Source organism: Lathamus discolor, chromosome 1, assembly GCF_037157495.1.
Source record: "Lathamus discolor isolate bLatDis1 chromosome 1, bLatDis1.hap1, whole genome shotgun sequence".
In the NCBI taxonomy this organism is placed as follows: domain Eukaryota; kingdom Metazoa; phylum Chordata; class Aves; order Psittaciformes; family Psittacidae; genus Lathamus; species Lathamus discolor.
The window spans coordinates 60,229,979-60,255,304 of record NC_088884.1 but is presented as its reverse complement, the minus strand read 5'-3'; the positions used below and the strand labels follow the sequence as shown (position 1 = coordinate 60,255,304).

Sequence of the window (25,326 nt, the reverse complement as noted above, 5' to 3'; positions counted from 1 at the left end):
TTAATGACATCTGACTATTGAATGAAATTGAACCAAAATAAAAATTACACACATAGCTCTGAAGGAGGCAAATTTCTAGTGGCTCCAACCTGTGCGAATTCCTGCAATTACCATATCACACTGCAGCTTCCTTCAATTAGAAGAAATGCTAGATACAGCATTCATGGAAAGTTCTACAGAGCATCCTCTATTACAGACAAAGAATTGTTAACAGCCATTGTCCTTTCTTAATTAAACACATATCGAGGACATAGGCCTACAAAATGCTTCACGGTCATTCCCAAAAAACATAGGCTGTACTGACAGAATATTCCATTTATCATTACATTTTTTGTGTCAGCCTATCCTCCCTGCAGCTAAAATCTAAGACCTAGTCTCTTCTATTGTTATTTTCTGAACACTTCCACACAAGTTCCATAGACACACCAGAACACAGTTGCAGCTATGCTATCAGTTATCCCAATTACACAATAAATCCAGACTTCAACCTGTGAGGTGCTGAATGCTCCTAAAAGCTTTTAGAGTTATATGATGGGGTACTTCCAACATACCACAAGATATGAGCAGGCCCAGCATGCATGGTTGCCGATGATGAAAAGCTTATGCCTCCTACCTCCTGCATGCTACCAGCAGCTTGTCTTCAGTTCCCCATATTTGCTGTGTGCACTTTAGGAGTTGAAGAGGAGCTGAGGTGCTATGCTAGGAGGGCTTGTGCTCCCAGCACTGCTGAGGCAGTGGTTAACTGGAAGCCTTAACTCACCCCCCTAAAACTTTCCTCCTTTGTTTTTCACTTCTCTGATAAAGTTCACATTTGCAATGATTTTAGTCAATTCATGTATGTCTAGCAGAGGTTCAGACAGTGGTATTTGTTATGTAGAGAATTCTTTTTGCTGCAAATATTACCAGAAAGACAACCCAAAGAGAAATGAATCTTGCATATTTCTTTGTTAACTGTGATAAATTCCCCCAAAGTACTTTCAGATAATTAAGACAGGAGCTAAGCAAATATGGTGAAAAGTTTTTCACGTTCTTCCCCAATATTTTTCGGCCAAGTTTATATTTTCAGCAAAAGAGCTATAGAAAAATATTAAACTTTTTAGGTTTGTATTTTGAAGCCACTTTTTATCCTTAGGAAAAAAACCCAACTGTTTCATTTTGGTAACTGGAATATTTTCAATGAACAAAGAGGTCAGTTTCACAGGAAAATAATTTCAATCAGCTGAATAATTTTCAATTTTTATAAATGTATTGGAAAAATTCCATTTTGTTATTCCTATTCCCTACACCCCTAAAGAAATTCATGCATGAAGCTAACACATTAGTCAAGCAAAAGGTGTTCCTAGCTGCTGTTAGTGGTACAAGGCAAGAATCTCCCTCAAGATTATGTTAGTAGAATTTAACTATGGTTTATGTAAGAAACTCCCTTAAGCTTTCAAGGATAATAGGAAAGAACTAGCACATTTAAGACTAATCCCTATCTAACTCATATTTTCAAACAAGATAGTTAACATGCACTGAATTTGTTTCAAGGTTGTCAGTTATAAGGAGGGGTAAAAAGAGTGCAATTGTGTCATTTGGGCTCAGTGCTTCTCCATCGAGCAATATCTGGACTTCTTATGAACGTCTGGTTGTTTGCTTTGGTTTGTTTTTTTTTTTTTTGCTGCTGTACTTCTTCCATGAGGTGCAAACATGAGCTAAATGCAAAACACTCCATTTGCACAATTATGGAGACAGAACACACTGTGATGTTTCATTGACTCTGGGAGGTTGTGACAAACCAGCTAATTGCTACAAGATGAAGACATAAATAACTCCTGGGACACTTATATCAAAAAGAGTACAGAACCTTTCTCCTATCTTAGAAGACCTTCTAATGCATCCTTCATGTCTCCAGTCTAGAAGTTCCTGATCATGGGCTTCAGACAAACATTCCATTCTCAGGGAATGTAAAAATAAAAGCTGAAGGTGGGATGGAATGGAAGAACATTTATCCACCCTGCACAAACTTGCAGAAAGTAGAAAAGGTTTTCAAGGCCTGTTAAGTAACCTCCACTGATACGCTTTTACTTTTTTTTTCCCTTTAGTATTACACAGTCTTCCCTTTAGTGTCATACAGCTCTTTTAGCATCAACTCCTCCAAATTCCAGGCTGAAGGGAAGTTCACTGCAGTGAATCTAGAGGAGACCCTGCTCTCAGAGCACAAGGTACCCAGTGAATTCTTAGTGTCACTAAGATATCATAGAGGAGATTTTGTAGGGAAACAGAAGGCAGTAATTATTTTTTTCTATTCCTAGCTAGAAAGTGTGGCAATCCATTGGCAAAAAGCCCAGTGGCAGCCAGTTATGTGAGAACACAGGGCTTGCCCTCCCTGTAAATTTACTGAGCTAGTGCCATGGAGCTCCTTAAGGCAGTGCGGCCTGAGTGGGAACACAGTGGGTGGGTGCGTCATGAAACAGCCCTTGCTCACAGGAGTTACTGGGTGAGCAGCTGATGAGCTGCTGTAAAGCAGGTTAGTATATTCTTATTATAGAGGTGTATTTGTCAGACAGTAGCAGACTGCAACTGCCTTCTTACAGGGGATCACTTCAGCTTACTAATGTACTCCACAGCAATCTCATGCAAACTAGAGATTTTTATGTGTTAACTGGTATCTTACATGGGACAAACACTGAGATTTTGGATGCAGTAAAAGTATTAAACAAATTACCAGAAAAAAAAAAAATCCTGGAGGATCAGAAGGACTCCTGAGAAGTAGCTAACAATAAGGTACAACAGAAATCAAATGATGCTGGGAGTATTCACCACTTTTCACAAGGTACCTGGTACCTTGCAAACTGAATTTTAGAAGAGTAGATCAGAATTTTACCTGAACTAAGTAGTACACTGCTTAGCCCATGGGGTCAAATGTTGTAAGGCAATTATTTACAAGGTATGGTCATATTTTGCATGGACAAATCTAAGTCCATGTGGCACTATCTGTAGCAACCTTCTGGCTGTATATGCAAAACAAATGCACCTTTATCCAGTTCATTTCTGTACTTGCAGAAGGAATGCAGAGATGAAAATAAATGTGTAACAGCATGTGCAGAGATAACAGCTCCTTACACTTGTCATTCATAAACCTTCTGCAGAACTCCTGAAACGTTCCTCTGTAGCTCATGGTCCTTAGGGAGCGGTGAAACTGGTAATAAGACACCACCAGGTCTTTGGGGTTGCGAGCCATGTATATTACCTATGACAGGAGAAAAAAAAAAATCTTATTGAAAGCTTTTCCCCTCCAACCCTGTTTCCCATAGCACTTAAACAACTGTTGCCAAAATAGTTAAACAAATATGACTTGATTTCATTTTTACCTTTGAATTGCCATTATGGAGGTCTGAAGGCAAAAACCGATATGGTAGGTGGCTTTTTATAAGGCGAGGAGATGTCAGTTCCTAAAATACAAGCAGAAACATTTCTTACCATGCATTAGGTTTTGGCACATCCTGAGCTGTCCTGAACTATCATGCTTGAAGTCTTTTACTATAGTGAGTCTCATACACAAATTCACTTCTTAAATTAATAGGGGTTAGGGACTAGAAATTAGGTCAGGAAATTACATCTGGTTTTGGGGGGGTTTTCTCCCCCCATTTTGTTTTCAAATTACTTCCATTTGTAAGACCTTCTCAGGAAGAGTGTCATAGTTGAAGATTCTTAGTAGGAAATTAACTTTGTTTCCAGTGATGCTTCCACTAAAATTCCTTGAAAAATATCAGAAGCTCTCAAAACCCTACCTCTAACTTCTTAATTTCAAAATTTTACTTTTGCAATTTATTGATCTTCAGAAGTAGGCCCAGACAATCCAAATATTTACCTTAATTTGTGAACATATTTCAGAGCATTTTTCTATAATTTGATATAAAATCATCTTATGACACAAATCATCATCTGTAGTTAAAACCTGCATAAATCCATATTGGATCAAGTTGCTAGCACATTATATAGATAACAATGAATAATCTGAAACTAAACCTCTCACTATTGCCACCACTTACTTGCATCAACGTAGCATTAAGGTCTCATTGGACTAGGTGTCACAGAGACAAAAAAAAAAGTAACCTCCGACCCCTAAATACCCTCAGCCTAAAACAGGCTGATGCCACAATTGTCATTGACCAGACGCAGCTAAAAATCTATCTGCGCCAGATTTAGCTAGCTCAGTTCAACAAGCACTGTAGCTGTTACAGGATGGAGTCCCATACTTTGCCTGATCATTCCAAGATACGCCTGTATCATTAGTAGCTGCAGCAGAGAAAAGATCACACTTACATGCATTACATGCATTGGTCTCCGAGTGATTCTTAATAGTGTGTCATTTCACGCAGTGTATTTCAAACTCCTCAAACTACACATACAGAGTCTGTAGATCTACAAATCCTGGGACTCTGGGGATTTAGATGTGTAAATTCAGAGCAGTGAGTCTATAGATCCATAGATCTCTGTATCTGTAGTTACTCTTTTGCAAATTCAGGGAAGGAATTAAAGAAAATTTGCTGCATTTGGGCAGCTTCTGTTTGCCTAAGCAAGGGAGGCCTAGAACTTCTACTAAGAAAACCCACTGCCAAGATATTTAGGACATGGAGAAACTTCTAAAGCATTACAGGATAACAAAGCTTAATAAAAGCAATTTTAAAATAACCTAGTAATACGTGGAATCATTCCAACAAACTCTGCAAGTCCAGTGATGAAAAGGACAACACAGGATGAAATGAAGTGATAAACGTGGAACAGAGGAAAAAGATACCCAAATGCTGAAAGACTTTCTTTGCAATAAATTGTACCTTGATGATGTCCAGACCAGGCTGAGGGTACTCTAGGACTGGAAGTTGTTCATCTATATTCATTAGTCCAATCTCATCTGGATCAGCTCCCTGACTCACTAGATATACCACTTCTTGTAGCAAGCCTGTGCCTGCATGAAAGAGAACAGATTGTATTACAGTTCTTATCTAAACAGAAGCATATGAAGGGAGACCTAGAAAAAGTAATAATGGTAACTTTTGTCCTTAACAGTCTGTTGTGAACTACATCTGTAACTACTGTTTTAATGTAGTATGTCCCTTAGTTTTTTTTAAATGGATGGAGATCTCCTTTCACATAGAAGACCTGAGATTTTTCTTCAAAACTAATTTCACTCTGTTTCTGTCTCCAAATCATTTAATCTGTGACTTAGAAAGCTTTAAAAAAAAAAAAAAAAAAAAAGGTAAGTTTTTTTCCCCTGTGAATGTTAGGGGTTGGCAAAATACTACTGTTTCCATTTTAGAAATAAAAAAAATGATGCAGACAGAGATCATCCACGTTTACAAAATGCATTAGTGGCCGTACTGGAAGACTGACAGTGTCCTCTATTCTAAATTGTAGGCAATTGTTATGCAATGTTAGAAGAGTCTATTTATACCTCTGAGGACACTTACAAAGCAACCATTAGATATTACAGTCCTAATGACTGCACTTTGAAAAACTAATAGGTATTCCAAATGTAAGGTCGAACAGAAAAAAAATTTCAAATTACCTTCAGGCAGGTAGGAAATCCTCAAAACAGGCAAACAAAGGTTCAGCAATACTTGACAGAGGCTTATGAAGAGAAAGGCTAAGGCTTTTGGTGAGATGGAGGAACAGAATGAAGGGAGAACAAAGCGAGCTAGCAGGGAAGGGACCCCCTAGTTTAGATGACAAGTCACACAGGCATGGGACATCCCGAATACTGTGATAAACAGACCAATTATTCAGGAGTTGTGAGCAATAAGGAAAATGAGACTGGAATTTATTCTTTCTCTCATTTTGCCTAACAGAACAAGTAATTGTTCCAGAACTCTCTACAAAGCCCAAGCCCACTTCAACATCCCATGTCCTTGGAAAGATGAGCTGAAAACTCACAGATCATGCCTTTAATTCCCATTTTAACTTGAAAGTAACTTGTAAGGGCAACACTCAACTAGTTAATTCATATTAACTAGCATGGATGTACACACAAATATGTTTTGTACAAACTCTGTACATTGTTCCAATGCAAAGAACACCAGAATGTCATTATTCATATATTTTTTTAATCTGACCTAGGAAGGGTTAAAAAAAGCTAGTTAGAGTGAACACTGTCTGGATACAATGCGAAAGAACACAGCCTCCAAGAACTGCTTTGGAGAGTAAGTACTTTAAGATGCCTCTGTTTCCTGACTGATTTGTGGATAAATTAAAATGGCTAGGAAAAGAAGATACTTCTACATTATCATCACCCACAGAGACAGCTGTCACAGACTTAATGTGCACTTGCCCCTGAGGCTGTTCACTCTGCATTTTTAAGTCCAACCATATATTTTATACATTAAAATTAACATACATATAGTACTTCAGTATCAGTCCTCGTGACTCTGAATGAGCACAATCCTTGTTCTCATTAAATATTTATTCTGACAGAAGACACCCTGGATCTCCATAATTTATTTCTGTATTTCCAATTCTACCTGCAAAGAAAAATGCTATTACAGCAAGGTTGTTCCATGAAAGGAAAAGTAGTAACTGCATGGGGGAAACAGCACCACTAGGACTTTATAACACTTTGCTACTAGCTGCTCTGTAAGCAAAAAGCAGCCATCTCCATTGTGCCTCCGAATACAAAGAGTTGCAGGGTTGAGGCAGAGCTACATTGAAGCTTCAGGAGAAAAGCATGTTCTGTACCAGCTCTCCACAAAGTCCACCAGATAGGAGGTGAGGGCCAGGGAGCACAGCCCTCATGGCCTTGCACAGTTCTGCTCAGACCCGTGGCCATGCGCTAGCCTTGGCTTGATTGCCAGCAGATCCACGAAGTATTGCAGAGATAGGAAATGACATACTAACGTAGCAGGCATGGGGAAGAAGGGTTCTGATTCAGAAAGAAGTGAGCCTCTGGAAACTCAGAAGTCTTGATCTAAATGGGCTTCCATCAAAACCAGTCATTCATTAAAAGAGAAATACTGGTCACAAGGTGGGTATTCAAGAAGGAAAAATAAATATCTCCAGTACAGGCTCTTTAAAACAGTGCTTTAAATCTGTAATCCTCGAGGCTAATTATTAGCACTCACATACACAAATTACTGTAGTCATGTATATAGTGCTGCTCATATTCCACCATCCTAGTCCAATTCACACAGCAAACAGTATTTCTTCAGTCTCTCTTCTACAAAGGGGAGGACTGCAAGCTGCCAGTTCAGACATCTGGCTTCTGGCCATCCAGCAGGTTAGAATCTCTCCTCCCTGCACCTGCAGTAGGACCACTGGTCCTAATTTCTCCTACCCATGAATTCTGCGCTAGTTTTTGCTTCTGTCACCATATTAGCCTGATTTTTTTCCCACATTAGCACTCAATTACTCCGCTTAGTAATTTCAGGGTCTTAACGCAAACGAAAACTAGAGATTTAACTTTGGAGGGAACTGTTTGTTTTTTTAACTTGACAACCTTAGTCAATTATCATGTATCTCACACATCCCCATTTATCTCACACATTTATCTCTCACATTCCCAACGATACATTAAAAAATTATCATTGAGCTGATCTCCTATTTAACAAAAAACAAACAAACAAACCATATGCTTATTTGTTAAAAAAAAAAAAAAAGCTAAAAACCTTTATGCATGTAATCAGATATAAATAACCTCCTCACATCTCTAAAAGGATTAAAAACAACTCAAGATAAATTACAGATACCAGAACTGAATATTCTCTTGATTAAGAAATGATGGCTTAATTTAGCAACAGACAAATGGCAGCCCAAATTCCAGACCTAGCTGCTAGGGCAAGATATATTAGCCCCTGGGAACACCAGCTGGCTGGAAAGCCAAACAAACTGGGGTACTATACCTATGCATGTAATGAGAAGCCTAAGCCTAGGCTGGGGCTAGCAAAATTTATTAAATTGGCCACCCACAGGAAGTTTAATGCGAGTCTTCTGCTGCAGCCCCTAACTTCCCATCTGTGTATAAAGCATATAGATACTGGCCATTTGAACCAACTGACTTAAACTGATGTCTGCAGAGATGTGCAACAGCCACCAGTTTATGGGTGGAACCTAGAGTAAATTGTAGAAATTGCAATTTTCAAAGGAGATGATGGGAATAAACTCCAATAATCCCAGTCTGTCTCAAAACTTGACTAGATCTAAATGTCACAGAAACTTTCTTAGTAAAAGAGAAAATGACGATACTTGCTGGCAAAAAGGAAGCTAAAGAAAAAAGTTTCTGGCCGGGCTGCCAACAATGATTTATTTTCACTTGAGGGTTACTAATACTTAAGTGAAATTACAGGATTAGGTCACTAAGTGAAAAGCTAGCACATATGCATATGAACTCAAGGTTCTTCCTGGAGACAATCAGTGGATCTTGTACATCTCTAGCATTGTCCATCATTTTCCCCTTGTGTTGTTGGAAACGCATGCATGTACATGCATTCCTCACTTGGGATTGTACAGAGGAGTAATCAGTCACTGACAAACATGATTAATCTGTCAGCCTTTGGGCATGAGGCACCAGATGCAACACTCAGAAGTACCCAGAAATTCTACTTTTCCTTCTTCTAACTGCAGCAGATCTACATTTCATCCTGAAGGAAGACTGCTGGCCCTGTTACCTCCAAGGTCACATTGCCAAAACAGATGTGTAATTTACATTTATCTGCTTCCAACTAAAATTGAGCCAGTCAGAATCTGAGGAACTTCAGTGCACTGTATGTACCTGAGAAATGTTATTCCCTGACAAGTTCTTTTGTCATGTCAATACAACACCTCAGGATAAAACAGTGTTCCAGTTTATCACACAGTATCTGGTAAGAGACGGATGGGAAACAGCTGTGATGAGTGTCCTGGGTTCAGCAGTGGCAGTTGTTTTTCTCCTTCTTGGTAGCTGGTGCAGTGCTGTGGTTTTGACTCTCAGCCTGAAAACAACACTGATAACACTGATGTTTTTACCTGTTGCTCAGTAATGTTTATTCTGACCAAGGACTTTCTGAGTCTCATGCTCTGCCAGGGAGGAGGGGAAGCCATGAGGAAGCAGAGACAGGACACCTGACCCAAACTAGCCAAAGAGGTATTCCATACCACAGCACGTCATGCCCACTATATAAACTGGGGGCAGTTACCCGGAAGGGCTACATCACTGCTCGGGTCGGTCTGGGTATCGGTTGGCAGATGGTGAGCAGTTGTATTCTCTTCCCTTGTTATTTCCCTTATCATTATTATTATCGGAGGTAGCAGCAGTAATTTGTGTTACACCTTAGCTACCAGACGGTTCTTATCTCAACCTGTGGGAGTTACATTCTTTCGATTCTCTTCCCCATCCCTCTGGGAGCAGGGAGAGGAAGGGGGGGAATTGGGGGAGTGAGCAAGCAGCTGCGTGGTTCTGGGTTGCTGGCTGGGCTTAAACCAGGACAATGAGCTACTGCTAGAATTTGCAGGTTTTTAGAAGATCCTTTCAAATTATCTGTGGAACCACATTTCTACTCTGCATAACAGCATGTCAAAAGCAGCTCCACCACAGCAGTTTGAATGTGTGTTAGTTGGGCTGTACTGTCCTCGTCTGTGATGACTAATGATATGCATAAATCAGGACTTGTTAAGAATCCTATCATGCCTACAGCAGCCCCTGTGCTCACTACTTTCTGGCCACTAGCACACTCCCAGACAGCCACTGAACCTTGAGGATTTGTTTGAAGTCAAGTGGTAGATATAAAACCTTACAATTTCCTGTGAAATTTTGCTTTCCTACATGGTTTCTAATGTAGCTTATTTCAGTTTTCTGCCCTGTGTATCAGCTAACATGGGACAAACCTGAAGTCTGAGGATGCAAAGGTCTTTGGTATATTCCTTTTATTCCCCCCTTGTTTGGAAACCACATGGAAAAATAAAATAAAGAAATACTAATCTTAATACTAACACTCTTCTAGCACTCCCAATTAGTTGCACTTTATCTACCAATGCCTGATGAAGTGTCAGCTCATACAATACAATGGACCCATTGCAACTCATGGGTTTTCATAGCATTGGTAGATACAAGTGCTCATTAAAAATGAGGCGGCTAAAGCCATCAGATTGGCCTAGCAAGTGCTGTAAAGCAATTCCCCACATCGTTGTTCTAATTGCCTGCAAGCTCATTTCACTTTCACCAATTTCAGTGTATATCTGCAGGTGAGTATGACAGTCATCTTCACCCTCCAATAGTTTTCAATAATAAATCCAACAGGTTTTACTATTAAAAGTCACATATACACCTTGATACCACATTTTCCAATTCTTCTGTTCCTAGATGAGACTCAGGATTCAGAATAAAGGCAGAAATTGCAATGTTACATTATCAGTATTTTTGATTGACCAATTAAACATGTACTAGAGGGCTCAATTTTCAGAAAATACTCAATACTCATCCTCTAAGATTAATGCCCCTTTTAATGGCCTAAATGCCCCTAAATTCAACACCAACCTGTCAAGGGACTCTGTGGAACATGAGGAAACAGAATCCAGTTCTTCTGAATCTGACGGCGACAGCGTAAGTAAGATGGAATTTTAAACAAGTGTTCACTGCATGATTTCCAGTAACATTAAGTTAGCAGAATCTTGGATTTTTAGACTTATTACTCAATTTATTCTTCCACTTGCTGTTACTGGCTTTTAAAACAAAACCAACAGGCTAAATTCTGTTTGTCTTTCACCAGACTTAGAGAATGCAGACTTAGGTCCATTAAGTCCAAGTTGTTTCAAATGTGCTTCACTACAGGCTATAAACAACAAACTATGAAAACCATATTCTATTTAGGACTAAAATGTACTTTCTGTTTGGTAAAAAAAACTGTCATGAAACTGTTTATACATATGTATTATAGAATCATAGAATCATAGGATCATAGAATAGTTAGGGTTGGAAAGGACCTCAAGATCATTTAGTTCCAACCCCCCTGCCATGGGCAGGGACACCTCACACTAAACCATCCCACACAAGGCTTCATCCAACCTGGTTTTCAACACTGCCAGGGATGGAGCACTCACAACCTCCCTGGGCAACCCATTCCAGTGCCTCACCACCCTAACAGGAAAGAATTTATCTACAGAGTTATTGCTATTGTGTACAGTATCCTAAAGCACTGCTTTAATGACTTTACAAAACAGTGTTCTTTTCTGCTAATGCATTAGTACTATTTTTAAAAAATGGCCTGAGTCCTAATTCTCCCTTACATTAGCACACTAACTACTCAATAGAGGGCAGGATAAAAAGCATAGTATTGACCACAGTGCATCTCAGACCAGGCACTGATCGTAGAGACATCTCCACTTCCATACCCAAGGCAAGCAATGCAGTATGTTTCACACCTACCACCTCTCTGGGAGGACATATAGAACAACTGAACCCACATCCAGAGAGATCTATTTCCCGAAACAAGACAGCCTCATCCATAACTTTCCAGGAACAGTCCCTAGCTCCAACTATCTCCCCCACCATTCTGGGGGAGCACACTGGGAGACTGCAAAGCCATCAGGGAATGTCTTAGCAAGGAAATAGCACAGATGACAGCCAGTTGAAGCCTCTGTTTAGTGTACTAGTTTACTAGAGTAGCCGCAGTGAAGCAGATAACTGGGTTGTCTAGGTTGCCTACTTTAGACTTTATATAAACAGAAGAATAGCTCAAGAGTCAAATACTCTCTACATCTAACCCCTGCCTACTCCAATCTGTCCCAGCAGGGTAAGGTCCACAAGGAAAAGGCCTCTTGTCAAGGACAGCCAGTGCAAAAAATGTTTCTTTTCTATCCCTCTTAAGCCACAACATCCTCACATGCACTGCAGCAAGGGCTAAGTAATAAATACTCCAACAGCTACGAGTCAGGTGCGCAGATTGGTCAAAATCTAAGGATCAAAAAAACCCCAAACCAAACCAAAAAACCAAAACCAAACCAACAAATACCACCAAAAAAACCCAAACAATCAAAAAAGAAAAAAAACCCACACAAGCTACAGGTTTGTCTTTATTTGTCTTCTGACTGAAGATTTATGGCTTGTGTCTTCATGCTTGTCTCTACATCCATGCTTTCATCATATCTAGATGCCTCAGATTTTTACAGGTCCTTCAACAACAGCTGATATTTCTTGGTATCAGATATTCAAAGGGAAAAGTATTTTGCTTTTCTCTAGGCTTTACCTGGGTTGGTAAAATATGTCCGTGTATATGGATGTTCATCATGTCTGCACCACATGTCATCACAAATGGAGCAGTTTGTGTGAAGTTACACCAATTCACTTAAAATTAGATCAGCCAAATTAGCTTAAAAAGTTTCCATTTTTGGCATAAACTCACCTACCAAATTTTGCCTGGTACAAACTAGAATACATTCACACAAAATATTTCAGGTGGCTCTTTAAGAGAAATTACAAACAGCTGGCTAAGGACACTAACATCCTGCACTACCTCAGATGCTTCTAAAAGAGTGTATCGACCCATATGCTTAAATTATTTCTCTTTCAGTTTCTACTTGCCAATCAAACATGCTCCCATGGTATAAAAGCACAACACCTATCATACTAAAACAACAAAAAAGAAATTATAGCATAACATCAAGAACATGAAAATCAGAGATAAGCTTGCTTGCTCCCTTACCAACTTACACAATGACATCCTTTTCTACCCTTCCCATACTTATTCAAGGTTGACCAGCTGCAAAGTCAACCCAGGCCATTCAGCTGTAACCTCCTTTCCCCAGGCTCTTCCCTTTGATGGGCATCCTCATGACCCAATTCAGAAACACCATGCCTTTCGTAATGGTGTGAGCAGTTTTACCAAAGGATTGGCTAGCAGGACACTAATTCACAGGGGAAGAGTACTTTTATTGGCTAATACATGCCACAGGGCAGATTCTGTCTCAAACATCTGAAAATCATCTGGCAAATTCTGGCCACATAAACTAACAGTGGCACCTCCTCACAGTGATAAGCAAAAAGTGTACTAGCAAATGTTCAAATCACTTCCTTTCTGAGCGTACATAAGAAGGTACATGCCCTTACCCCATCTTACTGCAGTTGTATCCTGCCCTCCTGCTTCCTCTGGCAGTCTGTTCTCCCAGCCTTGTAGATCCTATATCAAAAACATCCCTAAATTGCATTGTACATTATGACAGCAGGAGTTCAATCTCCAACAGTAAGTCCCCCCATTGTGTCTAATCTCTCTTCATTTCCATACAGGTGATGCAACACTGCACCAAGGATAACAATGCAGAAGGTAACTTTGCCATAATGGCAAGTCATTGTTTCTTAAAATCACTCTCAAGGACTTTATTATGTTGAAGAGAAGTGCATAGTTACTCTCAGGGCCACTGATTTCTAGGACAACTATGTGACTTTCTGTGTTTGGTTCTACAGAGCTGTAGTATGGTGAGTGGCTAAATGCATAGCCTTGCAGTGAGCTCTGCTGAGTGAAACAGGATCAGAAGGCAGGAGACAATAGGACATCCATGTTAGACACCTACGTTGAGGTAGTTCTCATACCCTTTGCTGTGAACATGGTCCTCTCCCCACATGGTAAGTGTATTTCAGAAGACATCTGTCACTACCCAAATGCAATTCTATGCTTCAGTTTCAACCCCTTCCAGGAAAATTGTTAGGCAAAACCTGCCTACACATTGATGTGCATTTTCATACATTAGATGAAAGACACCAGCACACCAATAGTATAATGTGAAACCATTGCACATAAGAGTTTTACACAGAAAAAAAAAAAAGCAGCATGTTTGTTTCAGAATTTCAAGAAACACAGTTTATCCTTTATGCATGAAACTACTCAGCCTGTTTCATCAGCTAGTGGTTGTCCTAGGTCAGGGAGTAAAGCATTTTGTCTCAAACAGAATCCTCCTCAAATCATAGGTGCCCTAAGCAAAACCATTCTTCGCAAGGTACCTACGACCCCACTCATATTTAGCACACAGTCATTCATTCCCTGTCTGCTGAATTGCAGTTTTAGGCAAACTACAGCTATTTATATTCTATTTCTATTCTGCTCTTCAGAATTAGAAATGGAAATAAATCTAACTGGAAACATAAAAGGGGATCAGCCCATCTATATCACCACAGGTTTTCTCAGTATTGCAGCAAACTCCTTGAAAAGAACACACTATTTCTGATAGAAAGCACTGGTGATCACTGAAGCATTGACACTGATCATTATTAATGTGCACTTCAGCGATATATGCATAAAGCAATCCAATTTTAGCAGTGCCTGTAGCTGTTCTGTGATACTTTAGCAACCCTGATCAGCATTAAACAGGCATTTTACTGGATAATTAACCTGGGTTTATGATTCCTTCGCATCCACAGAATACTCCAAAGCAGCCAGCATACTGCCAGATCTGTTCTGCTGCATGTCCCAGGGCAGTGGGGTTGGAACCAAATGGTCCTTTTCAACCCTAACTATTCTATGATTCTATGTACAGTCAGTGTGTCTTCTGAGCATGATTCTCATCTCACCAACTTCATGCTTGTCTCATTTTGTTGCTTTAGACAAAATTATTCTTCACACAGTGAATGCAGTGAAGAGCTAATTCAGCACACTGTCTTATGTCCCATAAGGTGATCTAATGTCATTACACACCTAGGACTTGCAGCCTTATAAACGCTGATGGCCTTCACATTATGCACTATAAAGAGCAGGTGGGTAACAGCATATGAAATCAGCTTGGCTGAGATGTCATAATGATGGACTGTTTCCTCTGACATGCACGTCTTGCCTGCATGAATACACAGCAAAGCACTTCTCTTGCTTCTGTTTTTACAATACATTAAAGAATTTACACATGACACAAATGGTTTATTTCTTTTGTAAGAGTCCGTAAAAGACTTTGGTATACATAACTATTTCAGCTCTGGTGCCCTACCTTCCTGGATTCTCCAAGGTGTTACAAAAACTCTAAATAGGGTCGAAGTGATGAGATACTGGGTGATTCATAGAATCATAGAATAGTTAGGGCTGGAAAGTACCTTAAGATCATCTAGTTCCAACCTCCCTGCCATGGGCACGGACACCTCACACTAAACCATGTCATCCAAGGCTCTGTCCAACCTGGCCTTGAACACCGCCAGGGATGGAGCATTCACAGCTTCCTTGGGCAACCCATTCCAGTGCCTCACCGCTCTCACAGTAAACAACTTCTTCCTTATATCCAATCTAAACTTCCCCTGTTTAAGTTTGAACCCATTACCCCTTGTCCTACAACTACAGTCCCTAATGAAGAGTCCCTCCCCAGCATCCTTATAGGCCCCCTTCAGATACTGGAAGGCTGCTATGAAGTCTCCATGCAGCCTTCTCATCTTATTCATGTTATCAATCCTCTGTTCTTTGCTCCCTCATGCTGCAGGGAAAACCACATTCCTACTTGCTAGCATTATTACATGGTCAGCTTTAATACCTAGATGCTTAATTCAATTTCAGAGCCATAATTTGCTTGTTCCCCTACAAAAATATAGATGACACCTTTTGTCCAACCTTTTGTCCAAGAGAATTTCTTTTCATAATATATTCCAGTAGAGAAGAAATATATCCACATGTTTGCAGTGGAAAATGTACACAAAAAGATTATATAACCTCTCCAAGGTCACGGAATCTTCAGCCAAAAAGTTATATCACATACCCAGTAGTACACCAAACCTTGCATCACTTCTGAAGCAGCACTGACGGGACAATATAGGGGGTAGATCCACAGGGTATATGAAACCCTACTGTGCCCAACAGAAGCACAAACTCTTCTGACTGCATAAGAATGAAAAATTATGTGTGCTTAATCTAATTCAGTCCAATGTTCGAGCATTTTGCTTCCTTTCATTAATACCTTTGCTATGACTGGCTGTTGGGTTTGGCTGATTTACACAATTTTTTAATTCTTTAGTCTTTGAGGTCATTATCAACAGTAATTTCAAACATGTCCAAAATAGCTTTTTACACGAAGTAAAATCTTTTCTTTTTTCCCTGAACCAGCTTTCAAAAAGTGTGAGTTCTGCACTACACAGCAGGGAAGCAATTACACTACATTTGCAAAAGACCGAGCAAAACCTGTTAGGTAGTTGGAGAACTCTTCCTCTTCGGAACCATTTGTTCTGTCTCTAGTAACATCTCTTCACTGGTTTGATAAAAAGCTCAAGAGAAACACTGCTAGCTAGGTAACAAAAATGAGTTTTCCTCCACAAACAATTTTTCTTCTCCACCTTTATTTCCTGTTTGTGGCAGTAAGAACCTGTTCAATTCTACTCCCACTGAAATCAAGTCAAATGCATCAGTGGCAAACTTAACATTGTCTTCAATTACTTATTATTTGATGCTTTTATTTATCGTTTATTTGCCTAGCAGCATTTAAGACTGACTCAATAGCAGAAGGAATTTTGAGCTATGCAAACAGAAGATAAACAAAAGACAGACCCGTTTCAAAAGGAAAGCACAGAAACCCAGTGGCCTTAACACCCAGAAACACTTGTCTACAGCTATTACTTCTGCACCTGAGTGGTCCTCAACAGAGTGACTTTTAAGCTGCAGAGTATAAACTCTTCTAATTGGTGAAAGGAACATGACTTCAGTCACCAAGAGCATGAAACCAGATTCCAATATGGACCTAATACATCCATTCCTAAAAGGACAGCTCACAAACATCTCCACCGCTCAATGCAGTTTGCAGTTCCCTTTCTGTTTACATAAGAAGTCCATTCTTTCTGGCCAGCTAGTATGAGAACTAATACACATTCATATCACATTAAAACAAAATGACATCTGAGCTTTAAAATTTAAATAGATAAACCAAGTAACTGTGATGTTATTGTAAAAGAAAAAGTTAAATTCCATATTTTGATTTTAAAGACATTAACTTGTTCATCGACATTCATGAAACTAACAGAGGTTTCCTATCATTCCATGTCACAGGGAAGAGCTCAGGAGTGTGTATATTTCCTAAAAAAAACAGAGGTCAAAGGAAAAGAATCCTAAATGTATTTTGTGCAAAAATCTATTGATTTTTAAGCCAACCTCATGATATCCATGGCAGGGGGGGTGGAACTAGATGATCTTAAGGTCCTTTCCAACCCTAACTATTCTACGATTCTATGATTCTATGATCTAGCTCTTCTGCAACTGCAAAACTTATCACAAAATAATACCAGCAAAACTCTTGGGAGGAGTTCCATATGAGAACTCTGGAAATTAAGGCAAGTCAACTAAGCTAACACACAAACATCCATGTGGATGCTCATGTTCCCTAAGAAGCTTCAGCTACAATGCAATATGGTCATCTCAGACTTGCCAGTACCACGGTAAACCTCTGCAGTCCACTGCAGCTGCCTCATGTCACTGTATCTGACAGCTCCATAGCTCTGAAACTCCCACAGCCTGGGCACATTTTGGGCAACCTTTCAATCTGATTCTCCTCTCATTTATGACTGTGCAAATCAGGACAGACTGTAAGCAGTGTTGGATCTATGTATACCTGGGTAGGCCAGAAGAATTGGATTCCTTGTGTGGCTTATCGGTGTGTCACATCATGCAGAGGTCACTAGTAGATGTTAGCTAGTTAGGCAGCAAGCCAGGGCACTAAATAAGTACATCTTTACCAAGGCATAACTGAGGTATGCTTGCAGGTTGGTAACAGAAGATACACGCACAGTGATTCCCTGACATGCTATTTAATCCCTGTAGGTCTGTGCAGACCTGTCACCTACTCATTGATTGCTGTGGCAGGTAACTTCAAGTATGTTAACTGATGGGTTAGATGTCCTCAGGCTGCAGGACACCCCTGCAAGCATAGGTCATGTGTAGCCATGTAATCTTAGTCAAGCAATATTACTCTTTATATTGAATAATAAGAAAATTATTGTGCAGTACAACAATACCTAAAGAACCACAAAATAATCTTGCTGGTAGATATAACCTCATTGCCAAGATCTTTTTAAAGTCTGCAGAAAATATGAAGGATAGGATTGCACAAGACAAACAAAACAAGATCTCACTCAGGGCATAGTAATTTGGTACATTTTCCTTATAGTATGTTTTTTAAATCAAGACATTCTACCTATGTTTTTATAACTTGGTCCCACAGACAGCTAAGACTGATTGGAAAGTGAAGGAGACAGAACAACAGGCCAGAAATACGAAATCTTTAAACCGATTTCACAGCCCAAAGAAAGCTAAATGTGTCTACATCCCAGTGGTTCAAGACTCCCTTTGCCTGAAGTGCAATAACATTTGAGTGCTGAGTCTGATTAAAGAATCTTCTAGATGTTGATGAGCAAAAGTCTATTATTTTAGTGGAGAATGAAACAAACAAGAAAAGTGGGGTTTAGGCTGCACTTTTTAGATCTGGCTCACAACCCAGCAGCTGTAATAGTCACTGGTATAATGGTCAATGGATCAAACTGTTTCCCCGTAACAGAAGAAGACCCTGGGGCATACAGTGTCCCCGTCGTGGAAAGATTAACAGGGATGAACATTGCTCCTCCTATCAGCCAGGGAAGGGACAGGGGCATACCAGTATCCCAGCAAGAGGAAGTGTTTGATTCAGGAGTGCTGGAAATGAAAGAGGATAAAAGCGTAGTATGCATGCAGAACAGGAGACGGGAAACCCACAATGCGTGCAATGCAGTTTACCAAGAGATGAAATGAGAAGCATGACCTTCTTCTACACATAAAGAATCTTTCAAAAAAATAAACCAACAGACAACTCAATTCAACTTTCTCTGGTTCATTTCATATAACACTGGAGAGAAGCGTTAAAGAATGTGAAAGAAGATAACTCAGTGAATGTACGCACAGGCAAGCTGTCCTTGAACAGATACGCAAATTCACTGTTGGCACTTCATTAAGCCAAAGGCCTAGAGTCAGCCATCACATTCCCTACAACTTAATGAGTAGTCGTAAAAATCCAGTGCTGCAAGGAAAATTCAAAATACTACCTATAAAGAAAAAAACCAAACGCGCCTCCAGGTAAAGGCCATATCCAGTACTTGCTCTTCCGACCTGTTGTCTGGCACTAAATGGGAGAGTTCTCATGAACTGGCTGAACTTGAGGCTGGTATTTACACAACAACTGACATTTTCCCACACTCCAGAAAATTATTTGGCAAAATAATCAACGTGGGAGAGACAGCTTCATTTCTAATGTAAATAGCTCACTTTTTCAAATCACCAGTTTTACAAAAGGCATTAATTTGTGGCTTTGACACAAGAATGTAAAATGCACAATCATTCAGATACAAGATGGTATTAAGAGAGCTACTGTATACCACTTACGAGTAAAGCAAATGGACAGATCACGTACAGTCAGAGGTTAGCATCGTAAGACACAGCAAAATACTAAGTGAACCTGGACTCAATACCATAATTTAGGGACTGACTTAATTCTACTGAAATAATTGACCTTAACAGACAGCTAATCTTGTCATGGTGACTGAGGGAATACCATGAAAGAATTTGCTTATACATTAATTCTGTACTTCAAGTTCATAGAGGAGAATTTTTATTTTCAAGCAGGGTACAAAAAGCCCACTGTATGAGAAGGTTCAAGAAAAGCTGTGAGAGAGATGCAGTGTTTCCTCTGAATATTGCATTTGTATCTTATCTGTGAAGCAATCTGTTCTGTAAACTCCAATTATTTAATGCTATAGAGAATGGTATTCCATTTTACACTTGCAGCTACTGTAAATCTCAGTGCGTCCCATTCAGCCTGCCCATCCTCTACGAAAAAGTTAGATGAAAGATGAAACTTGTGGCTGCATTTCTTCAAGACTGGTAGCACACCTGACTTTAAATTATGCATCATCATAAAAAGGACTTCTGTAATTACAGCTCTACCATATGCATAAGCATGTATGCTCTTTCACATGTTTACATGACTAAATGAGTCTCTGGATTTTAGGCAGAAGCTTCTTCTAGTCCAGCAGCTCCCAAAAGCTGTTACCATTGATTTGACACAGGTGTTAAGAATAATTAAAGATATAAGGAGTATCATGATTTAGCCATCCATCAGTGGAAATCACATTAAAGCACAGTCATTTTCCATTAGGCTTATTACATTATTCCCAGTAAGGCCACTGTACATTCAATTTGCTACCATTATTGGACCGGCATTTTCCTGGGTCACTCCCAATTTACCAATATCTCTATTTCCAAGCACTCTCTCCACTTCATATGTTTAGAGCTCTTTCATCCGGTCTTGCAGAGTTTAACATCTTCAAAATGGCATACGTACTACTGCATCGGTCCCTAGGATTACTAAAGCAGTCCTGACCCTGTATGCCACTTGTGTATTTTCATTGCCAGATAAACCAACATATATGGTCAATAGCTACTGATGGAGCCTTCTGTTATTAGACTGTACCATAGGCCTCAGTAAGAGCTAGAAGCTCTGGCCTCTCACATCTAGCAGACAAACTTGTGTATTTTCCACAGTCTGAGCAAATGAAGAGCTGATGAAACACTGAACTGATTTCTTTAAGAACAACAAGAGTTTTCCATTCAACCTATCTGACATTGGTGCATTTTGCTTTTCCTAAAATTCCATTGTCAAAAATATTTCTGAAATTTTGTTCAATTAATGGAATATAGATAACAACCATTTTTTACCTTCACAGATCATAAAAACCTTAAAGTATTTCACTACAAGAAACTGTATTTTGTGCATTAAATCTGTTTCATAAACCTACTTTTTCGATTACAGCAACATCGTGAAAACTCTATTGAGCTCCAGTGAAGAGAAAAATCTTCGTCAATGCTACGGACAGGAAGATAAAGTTGTAGTTAAGGTAATGCAGAAGAGCTCAGGTTTCTATATTTACATTCCGGCTTTGCTGCAGACTTCCTGCATAACCTTGGCTAAATCAATGGGAACCATGTTAGAGCAGCCTAATTTCTACTAACATGCCTGTCCCTAGCCAGCAGGCCCTTTCATAACTGATTCAGAAGCCCTAAATAAGGCACCGAGCTGTAAGCCACATAGGATCAGCTCACAAAACAAGTTCCAAGGGTCTCAGTAGACTTCAGGCTACCTAAAGGTCAAGCTTGCAGTCATTATTGTCTAGAGCCTATTGCCATGACAAGGATTCCTCAAGATTTAAGTATTCTCCTTCCTGGCAAGTAAAACATGACGCCTATTTTGATCCCATGAATGTTTCTCCAGCTCCTCCACACAGCACTAACTTCAGTGCTGGGGCCTTAGTCGTCAGTCCTCCTTTTCCTTCTTCCACAGTAACTGTCAGTAAATCCTCTTGTAGTAAGCACTGCCACTAACTTTGTAAATGTTCTCCCTCGGCTGGAGCCCCAAGAGACCTAATATGATGTTGCTATATTCACAAAATAGTAGCAAATTAAATATGATTATGCAATCTGGCTTTCCACAGCCAACTGTATAGCCATCTAAACTAAGCTGTTGCCAGCTGATGTATTAGCTATATTGTGCTCGGCTGCTGAAAACTGAGGTTAGCTGAGGATGTTTAACGATCCGCCAGTATGGAGCTGGATTGCAATACTAACATAAGAACACTGTAAACCCAGATTCACAAACTAAAATCTTAAATCTGAAATAATTAAATAGTGGTCTTGCTGCATGGAATAAAACATTAGGAAGCCAGTTTAAAAGAACAATAAAGATATAGCTGCCTCCTCCTAATCCTAGCATTTTGGGGGTCATCCGTCTACATACTATCCCTTACCTAATGTATGCATCTAACAAGCTCTAGACAGTCTTTAAAAGCATCATTAGTAATGAAATATTCAAAGAGATTTGCAGACAAATATTTGAAACTGCTTGAGAAATGAACACATAATAGATAGTGCATTGTAGAAAATATGAAACAGCACATCAAAAAATTGAAAAGCATTAGCCATTCATATAACAATGAGGTAAGTCAGATGCCTATGATACCGAAACATCATTTCAAGGGTATTGACAGAGCTAACATCTGTTATCACCAGTGAACTTTGAATTTTCTAGGAAGAGATCATCTTATTTGCAGGAAAAAAGTCACTTAATAAGGAAGAGTCTATCTGTTTTTATCAGGTGGGTTACAACGCTACCATATTGTCTGCCTCTGCAGGCAGCACTATGTCCATGTTAATTCTCTTTCAACATTTTTGCATGGAAACTGAGAGGATAAGAACCGAAGAAATATGGTATTAAAAGCAGATACCGAATAGTATAAAACAGCCAAAGGATGTGCTCACTGGAGAAACGCACACTTATGCTGCAAGCAGGAGATATTTCTGGTAATTCAGACAGCACAGCAAGAACGTACCTTGAGCACATGTTTCCCCACAACGATTTGGGCGGCCGCCTCGTGAGGGAAATACGGAAGGCTGGGGCACAGACAGTAAACCTGTATGCCACATCAGAAGTCTGTATGCGGAAATACACACTTCTGCTTCAATACATACACTCTGAGCGAGGTTTCCCTTGTCTGGAGCAGCATCTTTACCCCCGAGTGCTACAGCTGGTGGGCACCGGCACTACCGAGGCGAGGACCACTGGCGGCAGCACGCAGCGCCGGCGGCGCACCTAAACTCGGCGGGCACCCGCAAGTGCTGGGACACCCCACCCGTGCCTATGGCGCGGGGCGGGCGGAGGGGGCCCAACGCGGAGGGGCTTCGGGGGCCGCCGGCCTGGCCGCACACGCAGGTGGCGGTGGGGCGCAGGCCTCGTCCCGGCCCTCCCGCGGGGACCCGCCGCCGCTGCGCACCGCTCGCCGGGAGGGGACGGCCGCCGCGGGCCCGGGAGGCGCCTCCCTGCGAGAGCGGGGCGCGGAGAGGACAAACCAGCCCGGGGCAGCCCCAGCCCGCCTACCTGATTTGGGGTAGGTGACAATCCAGACGTCGCTGTCCCTCACCGGGAAATTGGCGATCTCCTCCATCTTCCCCCGGCAGAAGGGTGGCAGCCGCACCCCATTGTACTCAAAGTACTTGCTCTCGAACTCGCCGGGCGTGCTAGGGGTCTCGGCCTCGCTCTCCGCCATCCCTTTCCCTGCCGGCCGCGGCTGGGGGCTGTACCTGAGGTGCGGGGCGGTGGGCGCCTGCGGTGCGGGCTCGGCACGGCAGCCCCAGCCCCCGGCACGCCCCCGCGCACGCACCGGCAGGGGGCGCGGGGCCGGCGGCGCATGGGCCCCGCGCGCAGTGATGTCATGCTCGGCGCTGACGGCGGCAGCGGCTGAGGGGCTGGCTGCCCGCCCCCCGGCCCGGCTCCCCAATCACGGACATGGTCCCGCGGCCGCAGCCGGGTGGGCAGAGGCGCAAGGGGCTGGGGGCACCTGCTCTTACCTCTGCTGCGCCGCGGTGCGGCAGTGCCAGGGCCCGCCGCACAAGAGGGCAGGTAGCGGGCTGGGGGGTGAGCAGCCGTGGCCAGGTGCACTGGGTAGGTAGAAAATCACAGAATCGATTAGGTTGGAAAAGACCTGTAAGATCATCAAGTCCAACCGCTACCCCAGGACTGCCAAGGCCACCACTGAGCCATATCACTGATGGCCTCGTCTGCATGGTTTGTGAACAGTTCCAGGGACTGTGACTCCACCACTGCCCTGGGCAGCCTGTTCCAAAGCCTGAGCACCTCTCTGTGGAGAAATGTTTCCTAACGTCCAATCTAAAGCTCCCCTGGTACAGCTTGAGGCGGTTACCTCATGTCCTAGCACTCGTTACTTGGGAGAAGAGACCAACCCCCACCGCACCACAACCTGCTGTCAGGAAGTTGTGGAAAGCAATAAGGTCCCCCATGAGCCTTCTCCAGACTGAGCACGCACGGCTCCCTCAGCCACTCCTCATAAGACACATTCTCCAGGCCCTTCACCAGCTTTGCTGCCCTTTTCTGGACCTGCTCCAGCACCTCATTGTCTTTCTTGTAGTCCTTATCCTCGCGCTGAGCCAGGCACAGTGCAGGTGTGTGTGTACAAGACAGTGATGAAGGGGGTATGCACCCACTTTTTTTCAGCTACTAAGATTGTTCGCACCTTTCAATGTTCAGGTTTAAACGCGTATCTGTTTTTTACGCACTAAGCTTTTCTTCCTGGTCCCCTCTTCCCGATTTCTTTGCATCTGGTAGGGGAACAGCTTTCATTACAGCATGAGGCAGGTGGCCTCAGGCCTGAGCACCCAGACCCTGACTGGACAGGTGTCCAGCACATCTCCTGCCAATTCTGACTTGCTGCCTGGGCTTCCCAGGCAGTCATCAGAGCTGACCCATTAACTTCCTGTCCTGGGTTCAGCAGTAGCAGTCATTTTTCTCCTTCTTAGTAGCTGGTGCAGTGCTGTGGTTTTGACTTTCAGCCTGGGTGTGAATCTGGGCTGGTATGTGTTCCCAGTTACCTCTATACTTTGGGAGGCTTTAACCACTTGGCTTGCTTAATTGCAGCATGTTTCACAGTCGTGAATAACCTGGGCAATAGTGTCGATTGTTAAGTACACCCCTCAATCATGAGCTCATCTGCATGTTGCATCTCTGCCCTGATGGCCTGAAGTGTCACGGGCCCACTGGGCCAAAAATAATTCACCCTTATGTTGCCAATCTAAGTCCATCTGGGCCACTTCAATCCTAGCAGCTTTATCCACTTGTTGGTTGTTCTGGTGTTCCTCAGTGGCCTGACTCTTGGGTACATGTGCATCTACATGGTGTACCTTCACCACCAGGTTCTGCACCCAGGCAGCAATGTCTTGCCACAGTACAGCAGCCCAGATAGGTTTGCATCTGCGTTGCCGGTTACTCTGCTTCCATAGCTGCATCCACCCTCATAGGGCATTAGCCACCATTCAGTGTAGAGATAAAGTACTGGCCACTTTTCTCGTTCAGCAATGTCCAGGGCCAGCTGGATGGCTTTCACCTTGGCAAACTGACTCGATTCACCCTCTCCTTCAGCAGTTTCTGCAACTTGTCGCCGAGGACTCCATACAGCTGCCTTCCATCTCCGATGCTTTCCCACAATTCGGCAGGACCCATCAGTAAACAAGGCATATTGCTTTTCACTTTGTGAGTCTCATGCCCTGCCAGGGAGGAGGGGAAGCTGCGAGGAAGCAGAGACAGGACACCTGACCCAAACTAGCCAAAGAGGTGTTCCATACCACAGCATGTCATGCCCAGTATATAATCTGGGGGAAGTTACCTGGAAGGATTAGATCACTGCTCAGATCAGGCTGGGTATCGGTCGACGGATGGTGAGTGGTTGTATTCTCTTCCCTTGTTATCTCCCTTATCATTATTATCATTGGTGGTAGCAGCAGTGGTTTGTGTTATACCTTAGTTACTGGACTGCTCTTATCTCAACCTGTGGGAGTTACATTCTTT

General features: G+C 41.8%; 1 protein-coding gene across 4 annotated transcripts in view; it reads right to left on the bottom strand.

Moving 5' to 3' along the window:
* SULT4A1 (sulfotransferase family 4A member 1) overlaps positions 1-23,151 on the bottom strand; it is a 31,977-nt gene extending 8,826 nt beyond the window's left edge. For 3 of the 4 annotated variants that reach the window (XR_010611366.1, XM_065673086.1, XM_065673096.1), the window contains exons 1-4: positions 22,846-23,151; positions 4,821-4,951; positions 3,354-3,434; positions 3,106-3,232 (exon numbers count right to left, since the gene is read on the bottom strand). Coding sequence is in view for 3 of the 4 variants with exons in the window: in XM_065673086.1 (XP_065529158.1) it covers positions 3,106-3,232; positions 3,354-3,434; positions 4,821-4,951; positions 22,846-23,014 (508 nt within the window). In the remaining variant the exon portion in view is untranslated. Of the gene's footprint in view, positions 1-3,105; positions 3,233-3,353; positions 3,435-4,820; positions 4,952-20,713; positions 20,782-22,300; positions 22,334-22,845 lie in introns of those variants that run through there. The other variant, XM_065673103.1, reaches the window with a different exon arrangement.
* Between the last annotated feature and the right edge of the window lie 2,175 nt (positions 23,152-25,326).